The following is a 19,299-nucleotide window of genomic DNA, read 5'->3' on the forward strand; positions in this document are numbered from 1 at the left end:
TGTCCGTGGTGATACTCACAGGAATTAGAAACGCTTGCAACACGGCCACAAACGCTTCGTGACATCGCCACTGCGTAGGTCCTACGTCGGTTTGAAGATACGCATATCTAGCATCTAACCGCGCGGCTTACATAGCACTTTGGAATCGACGCACTTTAACCATTCAGAGGCAAGTATCCTGGATTCAACTAGGCGGCTTGCTCTAGCCTTGGAACTACTTGCTTACAACTGCCCGAAAACCACGCCGAAAACACCGAGACAACGAGCGGCCATTTTGACTGTTGACAAAAAAGTGACGTCATATCACGTGGTCGCACTCTTGGGCTTTGTCTGCTCGTGTGCGCCTAGTCACGTGACCAAACTAAACGTTGAAATCTAGTTTCTCAAAGATTTATTATATTTTGTATGCATACGAAACGTTTGTGTAGATAGTTTTGTAGAACAGCCATTTACTTTTAATGCTTGCGTACTGATCAGAGCGGAAGTGACGCGCACAGTAAAGCGAGCCAATGAGTAGTGGCCTGGCTGGGCTTGCGCTGAAAAATAAACACGCGTCCCGGTTAGCTCAATTGGTAGAGCGACTGCTCCGGTGTATCGGTGGTCCTGGGTTCGAACCTGTTACGACTCGCCTTCGTCCTGGGGAAGACGACGACATGGCAGCAGCGAAACGCCGACAAACCCCCGAGACGCGCGTTGGGTGAACGCCTGGATGGCCACGGAAGCCGCGTCCGTCTGCCCGGTTGAGCGAGCGTTTCCCGTACACCGAGTGGGAACGCGCGTTCGAAATGCGCGCGAACGCCGCTCATGGACATTTCGGCGTCTGCGCTACGTGGTTGGCATCGTTCCCCTCTCCCAGCGCGTGACGACGGCGTGATCTCTCGGGAGTGAGTGAGTGCGTGCGTGTCGGTGATTGGTGCCAGTGAAACCCGGCCCCCATCTAGGGACCCTAGGGAAGAGAACTCTTAAAAAGCCGGCAGCGGCACGGCCGAAGAGCTTTTGTCATCATGCTCTCCTGTTGAGCTGTCGTGATGCAGCGTTCCTGCAGCTCACTTGTAAATATTCATGTATAAATTCCTCTTCATTGTCTTTTCCCAGCAGCCTCGTCACAGGCGTCCCTCATTTTGCTCTCCGGGGCACGTCCATGCTACCTCGTCCGTAACAAACTGGTGGCAGCGGTGGGATGCTGCTACCTCGGATGTAACAAACTGGTGGCAGCGGTGGGACGCGAATCGTCGGACGCCGGCGGAGAGTTGCGGACAACGGGACGCTGAGCAGCAGAACGGCGAGTCGGGGGCAGTGCAACGAGCCCTGTGTGTTGACTGGTTGCCTGCAGCGGACCGACTGCGCTGGATTCTTGGCTGCGAGGTTTGGTGAGTGCGGAACTTTCTTCTGCTGAGTTTTGCCAGGCTTTTGTTAGTGTCGGGAACAGAGCTGGTAATTGGGTTGTCGTTGCTGCTGGGTTAGTTGCAGCAAGACAATAGCGGGCAGTAGAGAAGCAGTACTCAGAGCAGCCATGGATTGGAAGACGCTCCGCAAACCAAAGTTACTGGAGCTTGCGAAAGAGTTGGGTCTGGAGGTATCAGACAAACTCAGAAAACCAGAACTGCTGAAGGCTATTCTTGCGTTGGAGGCTGAAGATGACGAGCTTGCGGAATGCCTTGAGGCCATTGAGGAGAGGGAATTGGCAAAAAGAGAACAAGAGGAACGCGAACGTAAAGAAAAGCAAGAGGAACGCGAACGTAAAGAAAAACAAGAGAAAGAGGAACTTGAACGTAAAGAAAAACAAGAGAAAGAGGAACGCGAGTGTCAATACGCTTTGGAAATGAAGCGTCTCGACATAGAGATGGAACGCGTTCGTGGGTCAAGTCAGGCACACGGTGCAGGAGAGCGGGTATCGTACAAAATGACTGACTTAATGCGGCCGTTTCAGACTGGAGACGACATTGGTTTCTTCCTTGTTAACTTCGAGCGAACGTGCGAGTATCAGCGGTTTTCTAAGGAAACGTGGCCACGGCGTTTGCTCACTTTGTTGCCCGCTGAGGCGGCCGACGTAATCGCTCGCCTGAAGAAAGAGGAGGCGGAGGATTACGATCTTGTGAAATCGAGTCTGCTTAAAAAGTACAGGTTGTCGGCAGAAGCGTTCCGTCGGAAGTTTCGCGAAACGGAGAAAGACAAAAACGAGTCATATCCGGATTTCGCCTACAAGCTTATGTCAAACATGCAGGAATGGCTTAAAGAAGAGAAAGCGTTTGGCAATCACGAGAAAGTTCTGCAGTGTTTCGGGCTGGAGCAATTTTATAGACGATTACCGGAAAACAGGCGGTACTGGGTCTTGGACAGGCCAGACGTTAGTACCGTGGCGAGAGCCGCTGAGTTAGCAGAGGAGTTTGTGACTCGTCGGGCTCGCGGAGCCAGGGACGGTCAACGGGGTGAATTCGGCTCGAAGTTTGAGAGGCCGAAGTTCACGCCCATCAGACCAAAGGAGGGCAAACGTGGTGAGGATGCGAGTAAAAATGATCCGACCGGGCGCACAGAGACGGCGGCAGCCGACAACGAACGCAGGAAGAGGTTAGAGGCGAGGCAAACGCGCGTGTGTTATACTTGCCAGAAGCCGGGACACTTTTGGGCGCAGTGTCCCGAAGCGAAAACTAAGCTCGTATTTTTGTCAGTATGCAGTAATGACGAGAACATGAAGCTTCTGGAGCCGTACATGCGAGACCTCGTCGTGAACGGGAAAGAGTGCCGAGTGCTTCGTGATTCCGCGGCGACGATGGATGTGGTTCACCCCTCTTTCGTAGAACCCGATATGTTCACGGGCGAGTGCGCATGGATCAAGCAAGCCGTGGAAGCACATAGCGTGTGTCTGCCCGTTGCAAAAGTGCGTATTGAAGGACCTTTCGGCGCACTTGAGACAGAGGCCGCGGTGTCATCTATGCTCCCCCCTCAGTATCCGTACCTATTTTCAAACAGGTCCGATCACCTCCTGCGCGAAAAGGGACTCGTGTTTGGTGAGGGTAGCGTTCAGGCCTTGACCAGGTCGAGAGCTCGGGAGCTTGCTGCAAAGGCGGTAGTTGCGGAGGCAGATTTGGAAGGCCAAATTGACGGTGGTAAGCTACACCGCGATAGTGTCAGGGACCGAGTTAGAAGCCCCGCTCAGTCGCCGGATGACACGAAGGCTGTGCAGAAGTGGCGGTATAGGACAGGTTTGGTCCAGGAAAGAAAGGCCACTTCGGCAGCGAGGACCGATGAGTTCGGTCGAAAAGCTAGCGAAGAGTGCAGATCCACAAGCCGTGAGGGCTCGGGGGATAATGTAGGCACTAAGGCTAGTAATGAGGAAGAGTGCAGATCCGCCAGCCGTGAGGGCTCGGGCGATAATGTAGGCACTGCTAAAAATAAGGAAAGGGGCAATGCGTTGGTTTTGAGCCCAGAGAAGCATGCACTTTCCGGGACGGAGGCGGATTCCTGCGGTCGGGAGGATAATACCCAGGAGAAAGACGCCGAAGGTCTCCGTGACCAGGGAAAAGTAGTCCTTGGGTTATTTGAGGAAAGTCATGGTGAAAGTTCTGTGAAGGCCGAGTTTAATGGGAATGAAGAGCAAACTGTGAGTTGCAGGATTCCCACCGAAAACAAAGCCGAGCGATCTGCTTCGTTAGTGAGCACAGACAATGCTAATAAGGGAGAAGCGACCGTCTCTAGCCCTGAGGCAAAACCTGCTTTGACAAGCGAGATTGATGCTTCTGCTCAGGAAGAGACTAGTGAGCTTGCGGGCCAGAGCAGTCAAGGAATCAAGGGAGACCCTCCTTCGATGCGGCTGGCGAACCTTAGTAGCCAAGTTTTGGACACAGCGCTTTGCTGTAAGGAGAGCGGCTGCGAGTCACCCGAGTGCACCGCTGAAACCCAAGGGCAGATCGCAACGTTAGCCATCGAGTGTGGTTTAGATCAAGTTGCAGGCCAGGGAGTTAGGGTCGCAGGGTCGATTAGCAAGCCTCAGGAGGGCAAGTTATGCTCAGCAGGAGGTAAAGTGCTGTCGGGACAGCTAGCTACTGCGACCTGCGGTGACTCACCGAAAGCACGAGCCGATAATTCGAACTTAAGGGTGAAATACGGCTCGGTGCTGCGTCAGAGAGAAGATGCGGAGGTTGAGGGCACCGCGAGAAATGGAGGCGCTCAGGGCCGTTCTGCGAAGGCAGTTTTAGGAAGGCGACCACGCGCAAGGAGAGCCAAGACGAGGGGTGCTCTCGAGAGAACGGACGAAGTACGGGCCGAGGACATTGTAAAGTTAAAGGCCGGCCAGCAGCGTAATCGTCCGAGGCTATCATCACGGCACTCCATATGCGTCATGCACCGCGCTAAGGCCAGACTAGCTCGGCGTGTACAGACAGCGCGAAAGCCACCTGTCCCATTGTGGGGACGCTACGGTAGTAGGACGCGTAAAACTCGCAGCGGACCGCAGAGGACGCCCAGCTACCGCATGGAAGAACGCCGCAGAACGCGTTCCAGTCGAAGGACACGGTTGAATCAAGAAAGGAGTCCTCGTAGGCGTTTCTTTCGTACGCGACCGTCAACCCCTCGCATTCAAATGTTCAGACGCTACTCAGGTGTTGGAGACACGCGGCCGGTGTGCGGAACAAATCAATGTCGCGTGGCGTCTGAGGCTCGCAGGTGTCGAAGCGCAGTTAAGCCCTTCGAATTTTGTGAATTGTCGGCTGCTAAAGCCACTGTTGGTGTGCGTCCGCGCAGGGCGCGGTTGAAGAATAGGCGACCCCTTTGAGCCGCGGCGCGGCTCGTTAGCAGCAGATTCCAAGCATGTCTCTGCTGTTTGCTTTTTCTTTTTTAAACCATTCCTGCAGACAAAAAGTTTTGCAGAAAAAAAGTTTTGAGCAGGAATAGGTTTCCGACGCGCTGTTTACATTGGAAGCGTTTCTTCTGATAAAAAAAAAAGTTTAGCAGAAAATTAAGGGGAAACAAGCGCGTTCGTAATTGTCGGGGTCATTACGAATCGGAATACATCACAAAAAGGGGAGTCTCAAAGGTAATGCCGATGGCTTAAGTCGAGGTCCCTAGCGCAAGAGTCAGCATCATAGTTGCGGTTTAATGGTCTTTTTCTTCCTGATGTAGGATTTTGAACCGATTGGTTTTGTTTGTTTTAAAATTGAGATGCGCTTTGTGGTGTAATGTGCCGATCTGTGGGAGTTTTGTGAGTGCTGCTGGACTACTCCCAGTGATTAATTAATTGACTTTGTTTGAGGGAAAGAGCCTGGCATAGCTTAGTGGGGATTGTGTCGTGCTTGCGGACTGAGCGGTTGGGTTTTCGGCGTGGTTCTAACGCTAGCGGAGCACGAGTCACTTTGCAGTGCCCTTTGGGAACCTGCACATGCGAAGGAAGACTTCGGGGTGCGCTGAGCTCCAGAACCGCCGAGAGAGAACCGACTGCAGTTGAGACCAGCCTCAAGCGACATCCCTCCGGACAGCGGATGCTGTCCCCTGTCCATCGGGATCTCCTTCCCCCGGCGGGGCAGTCTGTTACGACTCGCCTTCGTCCTGGGGAAGACGACGACATGGCAGCAGCGAAACGCCGACAAACCCCCGAGACGCGCGTTGGGTGAACGCCTGGATGGCCACGGAAGCCGCGTCCGTCTGCCCGGTTGAGCGAGCGTTTCCCGTACACCGAGTGGGAACGCGCGTTCGAAATGCGCGCGAACGCCGCTCATGGACATTTCGGCGTCTGCGCTACGTGGTTGGCATCGTTCCCCTCTCCCAGCGCGTGACGACGGCGTGATCTCTCGGGAGTGAGTGAGTGCGTGCGTGTCGGTGATTGGTGCCAGTGAAACCCGGCCCCCATCTAGGGACCCTAGGGAAGAGAACTCTTAAAAAGCCGGCAGCGGCACGGCCGAAGAGCTTTTGTCATCATGCTCTCCTGTTGAGCTGTCGTGATGCAGCGTTCCTGCAGCTCACTTGTAAATATTCATGTATAAATTCCTCTTCATTGTCTTTTCCCAGCAGCCTCGTCACAGGCGTCCCTCATTTTGCTCTCCGGGGCACGTCCATGCTACCTCGTCCGTAACAAACTGGTGGCAGCGGTGGGATGCTGCTACCTCGTACGTAACAAACCCCGGACCAGGACGAATTTGTCTTTAACTACGAAGTTTCTGAGAAAGCTACATAGCTTTCCTTTGTGGCCGTACGGCTGCGCTCGGGTGGACATCAGTGAGTAATTTACTCCCTTATTACAAATATACTCCACCTTGGGTGATTCCCCTAAACATTTGGCCACGAAACTCCAATTCATTTGTTCCAGACAAGACCGAGTGGCTTTGGATTCAGAGTGCCGGAGATGCTGCGACTTGTCTGATTCGCTGCATCTCGTCGCTGGTCACCTCAAACACCACTCCACAGTAACAGCTAACACAGCAAGCTACTGAAGCCTTCGAGGTCAACACTTATGAGCGAGGCGGGTACAAATCTTGGACGTCATGCAGTTAGTAGTCGTAGCCATGCCGCCGCTAACACAGAGAGAGAGACCACTCCCCCGTGTACCAGGCCTCACACCTCGCATGCCGATTTTCCCTCTCCACATCTCGTCCAAAGAGGCAGTGTAGCCTTGCGAGAGTGTTTCTTGGTTCGCGGTGGCGCGTAGTTCAAATTAACGGGCTGTGTTTTAGACTCCACTGGAGCATGGATGGACCAAGTAGTCCAGTTTGAACCGTCCAGAAATTCAAATCAACGAGGTTTGAATTCACGAGCTTTCACTGTACTAGAGCACAAACACATCAAAGAATGAAGCAAGGAGGAAGGCGCAGCGTACCTCTTGCAGCAGGTGCAATGCTCCAGGGTGTTCTTGGCTATCACCGGCACCAGCTCATCTTTCTCCCGGCTGTACCAGCAGGTGACTCCTGCAGCCAAGGAAGTAAGGGGCACTCCAATAACTGCCACCAAGAACTGGACCATCATTATCAAAAAACCAAGCTGAGTCTGCAGCACAACAATGGTCGCTTCCAATAACGTCGAACTGTATCCATCTTGCGCGAACCAATGTTACAATGCCTGCTTACAGGTAAGCGTCTTGTTTGTAAACAAAGGTGGCGCTGCGGTCGGCAGCGACGCGGGGTGTAGGCAAAAACGCAGCGTGCCTACAATGCTGCACCAAGTGTTGCTGTCTTCGAAAACAACTCACGTATGCAAATATTTGAAAGCTTATGGTTTGATACATTCTTGTTGATATGCAGAGAGTAGTTCTGCACTTTTCCAGCCTGTTCATCAGACGAAATTACTAAACAGAATGCTGCATCGGCTTTAGCTAGCAGCAAGTAACAACGTGGCCACGGCGGGAGACTGCGTTGACCGCGTGAATGAAACAGACAGCGCAGGGTAGAGAGAGAACCTAATCGTCTACACTTCTCAACTAGTAGGCCTATACAGTATACCAAACTGCTAGTGCAAGATGTCAGATGACACGGTACACAACGTGAAGCAACTTTTTCACACGACGAACCTTGTGATGCGCTTTTCGTGTTCACCGAGCTGCTTCACTCCCGAGAACCTAGAAATTACTGAATTTTTAAGCCATACAGTTACTTTGAATAAGGCAAATGCGATCTCTTTTCTTTGGAAGTTTGTCGAGCGCGCAGCGAACTTAAATGCTTTAGACTGCTTGATGAAAAAGACGCCAGTGGCAGGAGTAGAGGTCTGACTCCACCGCAATGTCGGCAAGAATGATCTCTTTCTCCTCAGCCCTCAGCGACAGAGATAGCATGCCGGGCTTGCGACCCTAAGGGCAGCAGTTTGATTCCCACCTGAGCGCTTTTTTTCTTTTCAGCAAGTTCTTTTCTTTCTTCCGAGACATTTCACAATGGTGGTCGGATGATGTCGCAACACTCTCAGCCAACGAAACTGCCACAGACGTCACAACCGTCGACCAACAGGCCTTTTTTGCGACATGGATGGATGCTGGCTTTTTCATGAGTAGGACCCATCACATTAAAATACACCGACATGGGGTTGGCATGCAGACCGTGCGCCACAAAAGCTTAGCACACAAAGTGCACAGAGCCCGCACCGTGTTGCCGGAAGTTGTACAGCTTGTCCGGCAGCAGGGTCCCGACGTTGCCCTGCAGCTGTGCGTAGAGGAGGCCCCCCGGCCGGAACCACTCGGGGGAGACGTGGTGCTCGCACACCGTGTTGCACGTCAGGCAGCGGTAGAGGCGCCGCTCCGCCACCGCCTTCTGGGTCGCCCGGACCACCAGCAGAGGGTGGAGGCCCACCACGCCTGGAACAACAGGCCGACAAGTGAAACGTCCGACAACTGACAATTGAACAGGACTGCACCCCAACAGCTTTTGAAGGGACGCTCGAGGACAGCCACATCCAGTTTTTGTTTGTGGCAAAAACAGATACCAAGGTTCTTTCTGGTTGTCACATTAATTCTTCTTTGGCAGAGTGGATATGGAACATTCCCTTTCTTCCCACCACTCAATTCAAACTCATGATGTTAGTGCCGAAAACAACCCTGTCATTACCATTTGGAAACGAATGGTGGCACACTCGAAGGTCTACAACCAAAAAAGGGTCTACTCCCATCATCGCGGTTTTAAGGTGAAATCCTTTAATGGCTCATACTCACGGTCATGACTGTCCGTCTATCCGTCTGTTACATGAAACTTTTGTGATTTGTGGCGTTTACAACAGATGGCGCCACCCATCCGAGCGTGCTAACCACTACGGTACGCAGACTTCCTGCCAATGCATATGCAGTTCTCCTTGTCTAGCGTAAGGACGCTGAAGAGCGTTGTGGGAAAGGCTTTCGCCTCACCACACTTTAGATCACCAAAGTGCCCCCTCGAAATTTTTTTTTCCCTTGTGAAAATGGCTGGTAGTGGCAACACCTGTTCTTTATGTTCTGGCTTTTTCCAGCTTTTAGCATAGCCTTAAGATTCACTAGCTTCTCTATATTTAATCCAGGGTAATTTATCAACACAGGCTGATCTCAACTTGTCCTTGGAGTACATCGAAACAGGTTCTGCAGAACTCTTTCAAGTAAATCCTCCCAATCGCAGGACGACATGCTCTGATAAGATCAGTAAATAATATAGGTTTGGTTTATTTTAACGTCCCAAAGCGACTGAGGCTATGAGAGACACCGTAGTGAAGGGCTCAGTAGGTGTCCTGCCTGTCATGGCAGGCCTGCAATCCCACCCCAAAAGCATATTTTCCATTTCCTGCGACTTTTTGCATCCTCGCGCATTCTTTTCTGCGTAGAATGTTGCGATCATAGAAGGTGGATTCCAAGAGAAGGCAACTGTAGCAGCGGGCGGTAGAAAGGTAGGTGGGCGGATGAGATTAAGAAGTTTGCGGGGATGCGGTGGCCACAACTGGCAAAGGGCAGGGTTAAATTGGAGAGACATGGGAGAGGCCTTTTCCCTGCCCACCTAACTCTCTGCCGACCCCTGCTACGCTTGCCTTCTCTTCGAATCCGCTCCGTTACCCTTGAGGACTAGCGGTTATCTTGCCTTCGCATTACATGCCCTGCCCAAGCCCACGTCTTCCTCTTGATTTCGACTAGGATGTCGTTAGCCCGCGTTTGTTCTCTCACCCACTCCGCCCACTTCCAATCTCTTAACGCTACACATATTTTTCTTTCCATAGCTCACTTGCCCCAACTTGGCAGCTGCTAGTTTTAAACAATGTCATCCGAAAGAATCTCTTCCCGCGGGGGTGATTTTGTTCCTGCGGTACATTTTGCCGGGAGCTGACAGATGCTAACTGCCTGCGACACTTGGCACAACCATGCACGTGTTCTCCCGCACACCGCACTCCGCCTGGAACTGCCTGAGTGCTGCTAACTGGTCTTGCGCGCTCGGCGTTTGCACCAGAAAGGACAATGCCACGCTGTGCAGAAAAACTAGGCTGCGAAGTATCCGCAGTAGCGCCACGTTTCGTTGCGGCGAAATCGCACCCGCCAGCCCCGGCCGAAACACGCCGTAGCAACACGTCGTTCGCCCGGTTTCTCTAGACCAGCGTGTTAAAAATCGAAGCCACGGCAAAAACGCTTTGAATCTAGTCACGGTTTACTATAAAAGGTCTAACCTTGTTATGAGTTTACCACTGCATAATGATCTGGCATTAAAAATGAACGAATATTGATTTCCGCAAGGCCTTGAAGAGTGAAGCGTGCAGAAAAGCAGGACAGGCGAACGCCACCTCACATTGATGGCAGCGGGTCGTACGCGTGGCACGCTGCTCCAAACTGTCGGCCAAGGGATCATTACTGTGAGTCGAGCACTGGATCTCTGGATGATCTTGGTCTTAAAATCACATGACATTTGCCAGTAAACTGATCTAGTCACCTGTTTTACTTTATGCGGGTAATTCACGATGGTCATCTGGAGCGCATCCTATCATCTGTACTTTCAATGCGTTATGTTTATGAAGAATTCACCGGGACTGCGCTAATTGGTAATAAAAATGTGTGTTGCAGCATAAAAGAAGGAACACAGTATCGGGGCTTCGCCACAGTCAGGAAAACTTCACAGAAAAATTCCGGTCCTGTGTAAGGGCCGCACCCCATCAAACTAGCAGAAAAACAGTGCAGCCCTTACATGAGTATACATATACGGCATTTTGGGCAGGTTATAATTTTAATAAAGCAGAGAAAGAGACAAACCACATGTTGCTTGTAGGATCCAAACCCACAGCCTCCATTTCATATACTATGGGCGGTGCTCTATCAACTAAGCAATGGCAGTGGCTGTCTGATGGTTTGGTTTATGGGGTTTAACGTCCCAAAGCGACTAAGGCTATGAGAGACGCTGTAGTGGAGGACCACCTGGGGTTCTTCAACGTGCACTGACATCGCACAGTACACGGGCCTCGAATTTCTCCTCCAAAGAAATTCAACCGCCGCGGCCGGGATCAAACCCGCGTCTTTCGGGACAGCAGCCAAGCACCATAGCCACTAAGCCACCGCGGCGGCTGCAGCGGCTGTCTGAATTTCAATGTTTAAATGTATTAATGCTATACGGAGAGTCTAACCCCGAGAGTTTTTACCAGTTCCACCCCCAACCAAAGCAACAGATGCCACACGGACTGCAATTGAATAGGCAGGATTGTGCAAGAGTCCTCTTAGGCTACCTGCGCCACCAAGACCGCCAGAACAGAGACGCTCGTTACGCTGCTGAGCTTCGTAACTCTGCCAAGCCCTACCGCTCAGGGCCGGATCATGGCCCAAATGACGAGACTGAGCTGGCCGCTCACCGGTCCGCTTGTAGACGCAGTGGTGGACATCGGCGACCAGTGTCGGGTGCACCCCGTACTTGCGCTGGAAGACGTCGTCCATGGCGGCCGTCAGCCGGAGCAGGTAGCCCTCGGACAGCTGGTAGTCGCCCCCGACCACACAGCAGCCACTGGCGTCGAAGTCCATGTACGCGTCGACCAGGCTCTGGGGCACCCCCCACGCCTTGGGCAGCAGGGACCGTGGCAGCCTCGGCAACTTGTCTCCTGCGGGGAGACAACAACAGACACCTCTCGCCTCTATCCTGTGCCCGGTTAGGTTAACATGCCACTCGCGTAAATGATTTATAGGGCAAACAAACACGTGATCCACACTTACAGTGGCCATATAGATGAAATGCTACCCGATACTTCACTGCTAAAATCCTCCGCAGTGTGATTCCTGCAATATCGCTCTTTAAAGCCAATCGAATGAACACAAACGAAAGGTGTGTGAATACACTTGAACCCTGTTTATAAGAGGCACGACTCTTGGGAGACAATTGGGATAAAGAGTATTTTAGCACACGGGGCCGGGCGCCGCGCTATCTTTCCTTTTTAAAATCTTACTTCACCTTTCTTAAGGGGGGACACTGGTCTCTTGAGACCAAAAAATCGATTTTCAAAAAATGACGCGTGGAATCTCCAGCTATTATTTTGCAACTGTACCAATCTTTTCCTTCAAGAAATCAGCCTTTCGCCCATAACATTAAATTCAAATCATCGTGTGGGCTGAATTCATGCAGGAGCAGACAATTTAATGGCATGAAAATTTTGGACATCTGGCTGTCTTAGTGTGTTTATATCTCAACATCTGGGACCAATAGAGATGCCATATTGTTTGCTAAGCAAAGGTGAAGGCACAGTGTGTGCAGTAATCGAAGCATATTTGTTCAGTCGCACTTTACAAATTTATAATTTCGCAAAGTTTATTAATGCATTACATTCACACGTTGAAAAATGATATTCAAGTGCTTTACTGTAAAATTACTAATGAGGGAAAATAGAAAAATGGTTTTGATTATTGCACTCTTCACACACCATACATACTATGTATCCATGGATTAAAAATTAATTTTTTATTGAGCAGTTTTTTTTTGGACTGAGGTACTAATGAATGACTAATTAAAATTAATTATCTTGGCAACTGACTAATTTATGAGAAAGGTAATTTCATTGTTGAAATCAGTATAAAAAACTGAGCAAGGTGATACAGTTTTATTAGAATTGAACTAAAAATAAGGAAAACAGGTCTAGGACCAGTGTCCCTCCTTAAAAAAAGTTGTGCTCGCCTACGCACTGCTTGGTTTCGATTTGGTTTATTGGTTTGGTTTATTGGCGTTTAACCTCCCAAAGCAACTCAGGCTATGAGGGACACCGTAGTTCAGGGCTCCGGATAATTTCGACCACCTGGGGTTCTTTAACGTGCACTGACATCGCACAGCACACGGGCCTCTAGAGATTCGCCTCCATCGAAATTCGACCGCGTGATTGAGCCAGCGTCTTTCGGGCCAGCAGCCGAGCGCCGTAACCACTGAGCCACCGCGGCGGGACTTTATAATTACGCAAAGCTTATCGATGCATTACATTCACACCTTGAACATTGACATCCCAAGTGATGTAAAATTACTAATGAGGGTAAAACGGAAAAATGGTTTTGAATATTGCACTCTTTACTCACCATACATACTATGTAGCCATTGATTAAAAATTATTTTTCATTGAGCAGTTTTTTTTTACACTGAGGTACCAATGAATGGCTAATTAAAATTTATTTTGGCAACCAACTAACTTATGAGAAAGGTAATTTCATTGTTGAAATCAGTATAAAAAAACTGAGCAAGGTGGTACAGTTTCATTAGGATTCGACTAAAAATAAGGAAAATAGGTCTAAGACCAGTGTCCCCCTTTAAGGGTAACGGAGTGGATTCCAGGAGAAGGCAAGCGTAGCAGGGGACGGCAGAAAGTTAGGTGGGCGGATGAGATTAAAGGGGTAGAGACATCAAATTCCAAGGTTGTACTAAAGACTGCCATACGTTTCCTTTGTATGTGAGGACCATAAGAGCGAAGTATTAAATTTAAGGGAGGTCTAGAACATATTTTAATTTCATTTTAAAGTTTGTGAAAATGCTCACTCTTGAAGTCTGAGCCATCGCTAGTGCATCAGTGTGACGTAGGAACAGAGAAGAAAACACAAGCAAGTATTTCCTAATTTCCTACGTCATTGCACAGTTTTCTGACGTACGGGGCCAAGTTTTGCGGTTTCGCGGTTTCGCGGCCTAGCAACCTTGGTTACGAGTGCTCACGAGTCTTTTTTTTTTTTTTTCCGCACGCTCGCGAGTGCGATGGTGCTTTACGCCCGGCGTTGCCGCAGGCGATGTCGTTGCCGAAAGATCCACTTTTGCAGAGGCATATTGCCCGTGCTCTAATGTAGGAAGCATTCTCTAGTATCATGGATGTTATGTATTTTCTTGTGCGAACGTGAAGTACGCCGAGCATGCCGGCCGGCCGGCCAGCCTGGATCCCGTCTGCCGGCGTCATAAAAAGGAGCTAAAGTGTGTTCTTGACGTAAATAATAAACCCTGGGATAAGAAATGTGAAAAATGTGTCATTTTTGAGGATCGCTGACGAATACTGAGCTGCTGGCAAAGGTAACGACTGTGATACGAGCAAACTTTTTGCCACAACCGCCTCGCAGCTGCCGCTGGCCTGACGTTGCGGTCCGGCTCGCCTGGCGCCCGCTCGCTTCGCTGCTGAAGACGTCGTGGAGATTTACCATACTATTATTTTATTGTGAGATGATGCTGTTGACAGTAAAGCGATGTGTAGAGTAGGCCTTTTATTATAGCGCAGGCGACTTCCGAAGCGCCGGCCGCTGCGACTGCGATGCGGAAGAGGCTATAGGCCTAGCGACGACCACGGCAACCAGGCAGCAGAAGAGCTCGTCGCCCGGAGCGCCCGCGAGCGATGCCGTTGCCGAAAGCTCGAAACATAAGCAGGCATGCTTTGTCGCTGCTCGAGCAGTCTTTCTGAGGGACTGCTGTACGGCAGCGAAGTGCGACACCGGTTGCGGGCGGAGCTTGGGTAGAGCGGCGCAGCGATGCTCACCGCTCCGTGTCCCTGCTTGCAGTGGGGCGGCAGTTCGCAAGCGACGATCAGTGCGGCGCGTCGGCCAAGTGGCCATATGGCTTGATGAATGTTGCTGCGCGTGCATTATTTGTCTAAATAATGATTGCACTTCGCGCTCTGAGCTCGCTACTTGTTTTTGGTCGGCGAATGTTTTCGCTCGGCCACCGATATGCCCAAGGCACGTCGGCCAACGGGTCTCGTTTTGGTCGGCGGCGTTGTCACACTAGGACAACGCTTGGTCGTTAGGGCGGCGTCATCGTCGTCGGTGCAGTGTGACTGGCTAGTCGGGGAACGACCAGGTTGTCCGACGCGACCGTCGGCGTCGCTGTCGCTTCGACCTCGGGGTCCCGTCGGCCTAGTGTGAACACGCCTGAACTGCGCGCTGGTCCCAGGCTGCCCTAGTCGTCGCTAGGCCTAGGTGGTCTCGCTTCCGCAGTTTACGGCGCTTTGGAAGTCGACTGTGCTATAATAAAAGGCCTACTATTCACATCGCTTTAGTGCGAACTCGTCCCATAATAGAAGATAAGTTCGATTTCCACGACGCCTTCATCAACGGAGCTAGCAGACGAGCAGCGCGCACGAAGAAGCAGCGTCGAGTTGTCGGGATGGGACAACGTCGGCGTGAGGTCGGCGCTGTTGTCGGCAGAGTGTGACACACGGGTCGGCCGACGGCTGCTATCTCGGCGACGCGACGGCGATGCGCTCGTCAGGCGACGACCGGTGCTCGGTCGGCGTCTGCGCAGTGTGACAGACGCGCCGACGGCACGAAAATCGCCGCCGCCGACCATCGCCAGACTGAAATCAGCCGATCGTCGGCGTAGTGTGAACGCGCCTTTACCATTTGACGTTGCCTACACGCTCGGCGTTCGCTGGCACAATCTGAGCTGCGTCGGGCCTGACGCCTGCCTCCTCTTCGGAATCGCTGGCCAGCGGATCAAAACGAAGTGGTTGTCGGGGTTCGAACCGCGGTGTCTTCTTCCTCGTCTGCGTCATCCCGCGATTCCTCATAATCGGTGTCTTCGCCGAAATAAAACTCTTCTTTCCGACTTGGAGCTGTACGACTTGCCCTCCGCCCGGCTCTCCGTGTTTACGCGCACCACGTGCGTGTCAAGCAGACGACATGCCTACACGACGTCACGGCTTTCCGGACCCACGTGACAACGCATTGTCTGGTTTTTGACGTCATGAAAGAGCCTGGCAAAACCTGGCAACTACGAACCGAAACCGAAACTGCTGGGTACAAATAATACGATTATTAATTATATAATGCGAGTTCATGCTTCTAAGATGGTGTTCCATGCTCACGGAATCGCTACGCATTATTTACAACCCAGAGATACAACACAAAAATTTGGTGTCTCTACCCCTTTAAGAAGTCTGCGAGGATACGGTGGCCGCAGCTGGCGAAGGACAGGGCTAATTGGAGAGACATGGGAGAGGCCTTTGCCCTGCAGTGGGCGTAGTCAGCTGATGATGATGATGACACACTGCTTGTTTTCAATGATTGTTGGCTTGCTTTCACAAACAACAAGTGGCAAAGTCTTATCCCCCCTTAAAAAAAGTTGCGCTTGCCTACGCACTGCTTGGTTTCAATGACTATGGGCAAACACCAAGTGGCAGAGTCTCGGCGTGCTCACCCATGCGGACCCCGACCAGAGGAATGTAGTGGTTCCGTCCTGAGGAGCTCCAGGAGAGGCACAGGGGCGGATTGCGCCGGTTGGCAGGCCCCCCCCGGCACTGGTCGGGGGCGCACAGGGAGGGCAGGAAGAGGGCGGCGTAGTCCCCAGGGCTCTGCATACCGGCCAGCGAGTCCAGGAGGATGATGGGCCGCCGCAGCACATTGGCCAGGCTGAACACGTGGATGTTACGCAGCCCCAGCAGCTCCCCCTCCGGAGGCAGGAAGTCCGGGTCGCACTCGGCTATGATCGCCGGCCACTCCTCCTCATCCACAAAGTCCTTCAGCAGCTCCTGGTAACACGCGGCCAAGAAAGCCACTTATTACACAGTCCGCGAGGCAATAATCGCCTCAAAGAACTACACACACCTAATCTTCTTGCGCGTTTTCTTCTGTCAAACAATGCGTTGGACATTAGACTACATGGATTACCGAGTGGCATTTGCCTACGGGGTTTAACGTCCCAAAGCGACTCAGCTTATGAGGGACGCCGCAGTGAAGGGCTTCGGAAATTTTGACCACCTGGGGTTCTTTGACGTGCACTCACATCGCACAGCACACGGGCCTCTAGAATTCATTGACCGAACTATAACTTTGACGTCAAGTTGATGTTTTGGTCATGTGATCCACTAGAAAAACTAATACAATACAAAAATTGACCTGTCACCAATTATATAGCCATTTTTTATGCATCATGTGACCTAAACAACAACTAAGCATCAGGCATCGTTCGACTGATGAAACAAACTGAAACAGCATCAAGAAGAAATTCAATTATAAATTCTTTAGTAGTCGTACACGAATACCACAGCGTGCTCCATGCATACGAATGTCTGACGCATCGTCTGAAAGAAGAAAACATAAAAGCAAAAATTTTACGTCTATAGTCCTTGAAGGCTTCTTCAACAGAAGTTGATCCACTTTTTTTTTTGTGTGTGCGTTTCAGAATTCATTGAGCTTCAAGGGTTCCAATCTATGATGCGTGTAGGCAAAGCATGCCAAGTTTCTTTGCACTTGCAAGTAAAATGGTGATGCAACTGCCAATTAAAGCCATGACAATGCTCAGGCTACAGCATTCAGCCCTGTGCTATGCTTTGTTCAATACCGTATTTACCCGAATGTAACGCGACCCCAATTGTAACGCGAGGGTCAACTTTGCGAGGGCGAAACCGGTGGAAAAAAAAGAACACAATTGTAACGCGAGGGTCGACTTTGCGAACGCGCAAGATCAAAAAACGCGAAAACACGTGGTCACGGGGTAGTATCATGTGGCCCAAATGGACCGCTACGTCACCGGCGATGTTTTGGAGAAAGTCGGTCCTCCCGTGACCACGCCACGTGATAGCGCATAGAGCTTGGTAGCGTGCGGGAGAGGAACTGACTGGGAGAGCGAAAAAACGGGAGAGGAATCGGCTTCGCGAGCCAGCCGGTCTCGCTTCTCTTGCGCGCTCCCCCTGGAGACCAGCCGTGCACGAGCGCTTGGCTTGTGAAGGCTGGCCGCTTGGCGTCGCGCTCCCTCATTTTTTTCCTCCATGTTTCAAGGTGACTCGTTGCTGGCGCGCTCTCGTTGGTGTCGTCTGCTCTGCCTTTTTCACGTTTGCACCGCATTCACGACTCGTCCTGGCGTGGTTCGCATATTGGTTGACCGCTGAATTTGGAGCGCGCGACTTTGAAGGAGCAGGTCAATCGACACGCACGTAAATGCGGCACATTAAGCGAGCCTAATAATGAGTGTTTGGTGCCTTTCTTAACATTTTTATACCTAGTATTCAAATGTAACGCGGGGGGTGACTTTTCACATCTGTTTATGGTAAAAAAACTTGCGTTACATTCGGGTAAATACGGTAATAAAACAGCATGAAAAAGGGACGATGAAAGGCAGTGGAAAGACAGTACTAGCGATGGATTCGAATTGAAGTTTTATTGCAGACATACGTAGATTGATAGAGTACCTAGCTCCTTTATAAAAGCTAAATAAAACATCAATGCACACACATGTTGGCTTCTCAAAACATGGCCTCTATATAAGAAAATTCACGGTCATCCAACAATAATAAAGGTCTGACACTGCAGGCGAAACCACCTGACAGGCCTTCAACCCATAAAGGGACAGTGAGGAGAACTCTATTAATATTTTTTTTTATAGCAAAATCCGATAGTTCGGCAATAAATGATGATGATGATGATGATTTCATGGCTTTGTTGCCACTTGGCCGGCAGCGAAAGATGCATTTATTTCTAAGAAATTTGGATTCGAAGTTGGAAAAGTTTTTCCCGCCGCTCTGATTCAAACTTGGGATTCTCTTATGACGACACAGGACTGAGTGACGTGAAACATGACGTACACATGACGTAACGCAGACTCCGTGATTTCTGGCGGCTAGCAGTGCCGCCTAGCAGCAGCCGAAATGAAAGCTACCGCCGGCCACACGTTGAAGGCGTCTATCGGCTATTGCGGCCGTCGCTACTGTCGCTTCTTTACGTTTGCAACGGCGTTTTGCCAGCGTTACGATGGAACGCATTCTCAAAGTCGTCAATGAAGTTGTCACAAATAGACACCTTTAGCATACCGTGTTACCGTTAGCGGAGTACCGGGAGCCCGCCTACCGCCGGTGAGCACGCGCTGATTGGTCCCGATGCTGCAGGCACGCACGTAGCTGCCGGGTATGTGGCGCCATCTGGCGACGTCAAGATTTGCGCATGCATTGGCTGCGCGCAGGCTTCCGGAACTCAGGTACCGGTAACGGGAACACGGTACACGGTATACTAAAAGTGTCTAATAACTTTGGCCCGCACTTCAGCGACCTCAGCCCTCACTTCCTCAAGCAACCTCAAGTAGTTGGAAGTTGACTGGCACAACCGGGAACGTTTCGCCGGGCGAGTGTACGAAGACTCAAGGTGCTGTTTACACCGCAAACTGCCTTGTACGATCACCGAAAATCATGCCATCATAGTTTTTCATCCACCGTGGCGATCATCTGACCAACCTTAACAGGCTCCTTCAAAAGTTAACTAGCATTTGGAGCGGCACTTGGAGTTCCTCTGCTGTTCCGCGCTTGTTAATCGAGGCGCGTGAAAAACGAAACCCCGCGGGCATGCAGAGCACATAGACGCAAAGCGCCATGATATACCTAAACTCATCTGGCCGCCTGTGGCGCCGCTAAGTATTGATTTTCTTCGCTTAACACATTTAGGTTGTCTTTTGTCAGTCTTCCTTGTGTGATAAAAGC

General features: G+C 51.1%; 2 protein-coding genes across 3 annotated transcripts in view; one reads left to right on the forward strand and one right to left on the reverse strand.

Annotated features, from left to right (window-relative positions):
* LOC149367136 (deubiquitinating protein VCPIP1-like) overlaps positions 1–19,299 on the reverse strand; it is a 74,886-nt gene that overhangs the window by 39,130 nt on the left and 16,457 nt on the right. For both annotated transcript variants that reach the window (XM_089554345.1, XM_089554351.1), the window contains exons 4-7: positions 16,032–16,362; positions 11,251–11,493; positions 8,057–8,266; positions 6,806–6,893 (exon numbers count right to left, since the gene is read on the reverse strand). In XM_089554345.1, the coding sequence (XP_089410471.1) occupies positions 6,806–6,893; positions 8,057–8,266; positions 11,251–11,493; positions 16,032–16,362 (872 nt within the window). The remainder of the gene's footprint in view (positions 1–6,805; positions 6,894–8,056; positions 8,267–11,250; positions 11,494–16,031; positions 16,363–19,299) is intronic.
* LOC149367137 (uncharacterized) lies at positions 639–6,002 on the forward strand. Its single transcript, XM_089554359.1, has one exon. It carries the CDS (start codon positions 1,514–1,516, stop codon positions 4,769–4,771), a length of 3,258 nt encoding a protein of 1,085 aa, XP_089410485.1. The 5' UTR covers positions 639–1,513; the 3' UTR covers positions 4,772–6,002.

Source organism: Amblyomma mixtum, chromosome 1 (assembly GCF_055824585.1).
Source record: "Amblyomma mixtum isolate Tamu chromosome 1, ASM5582458v1, whole genome shotgun sequence".
Classification (NCBI taxonomy): Eukaryota; Metazoa; Arthropoda; class Arachnida; order Ixodida; family Ixodidae; genus Amblyomma; species Amblyomma mixtum.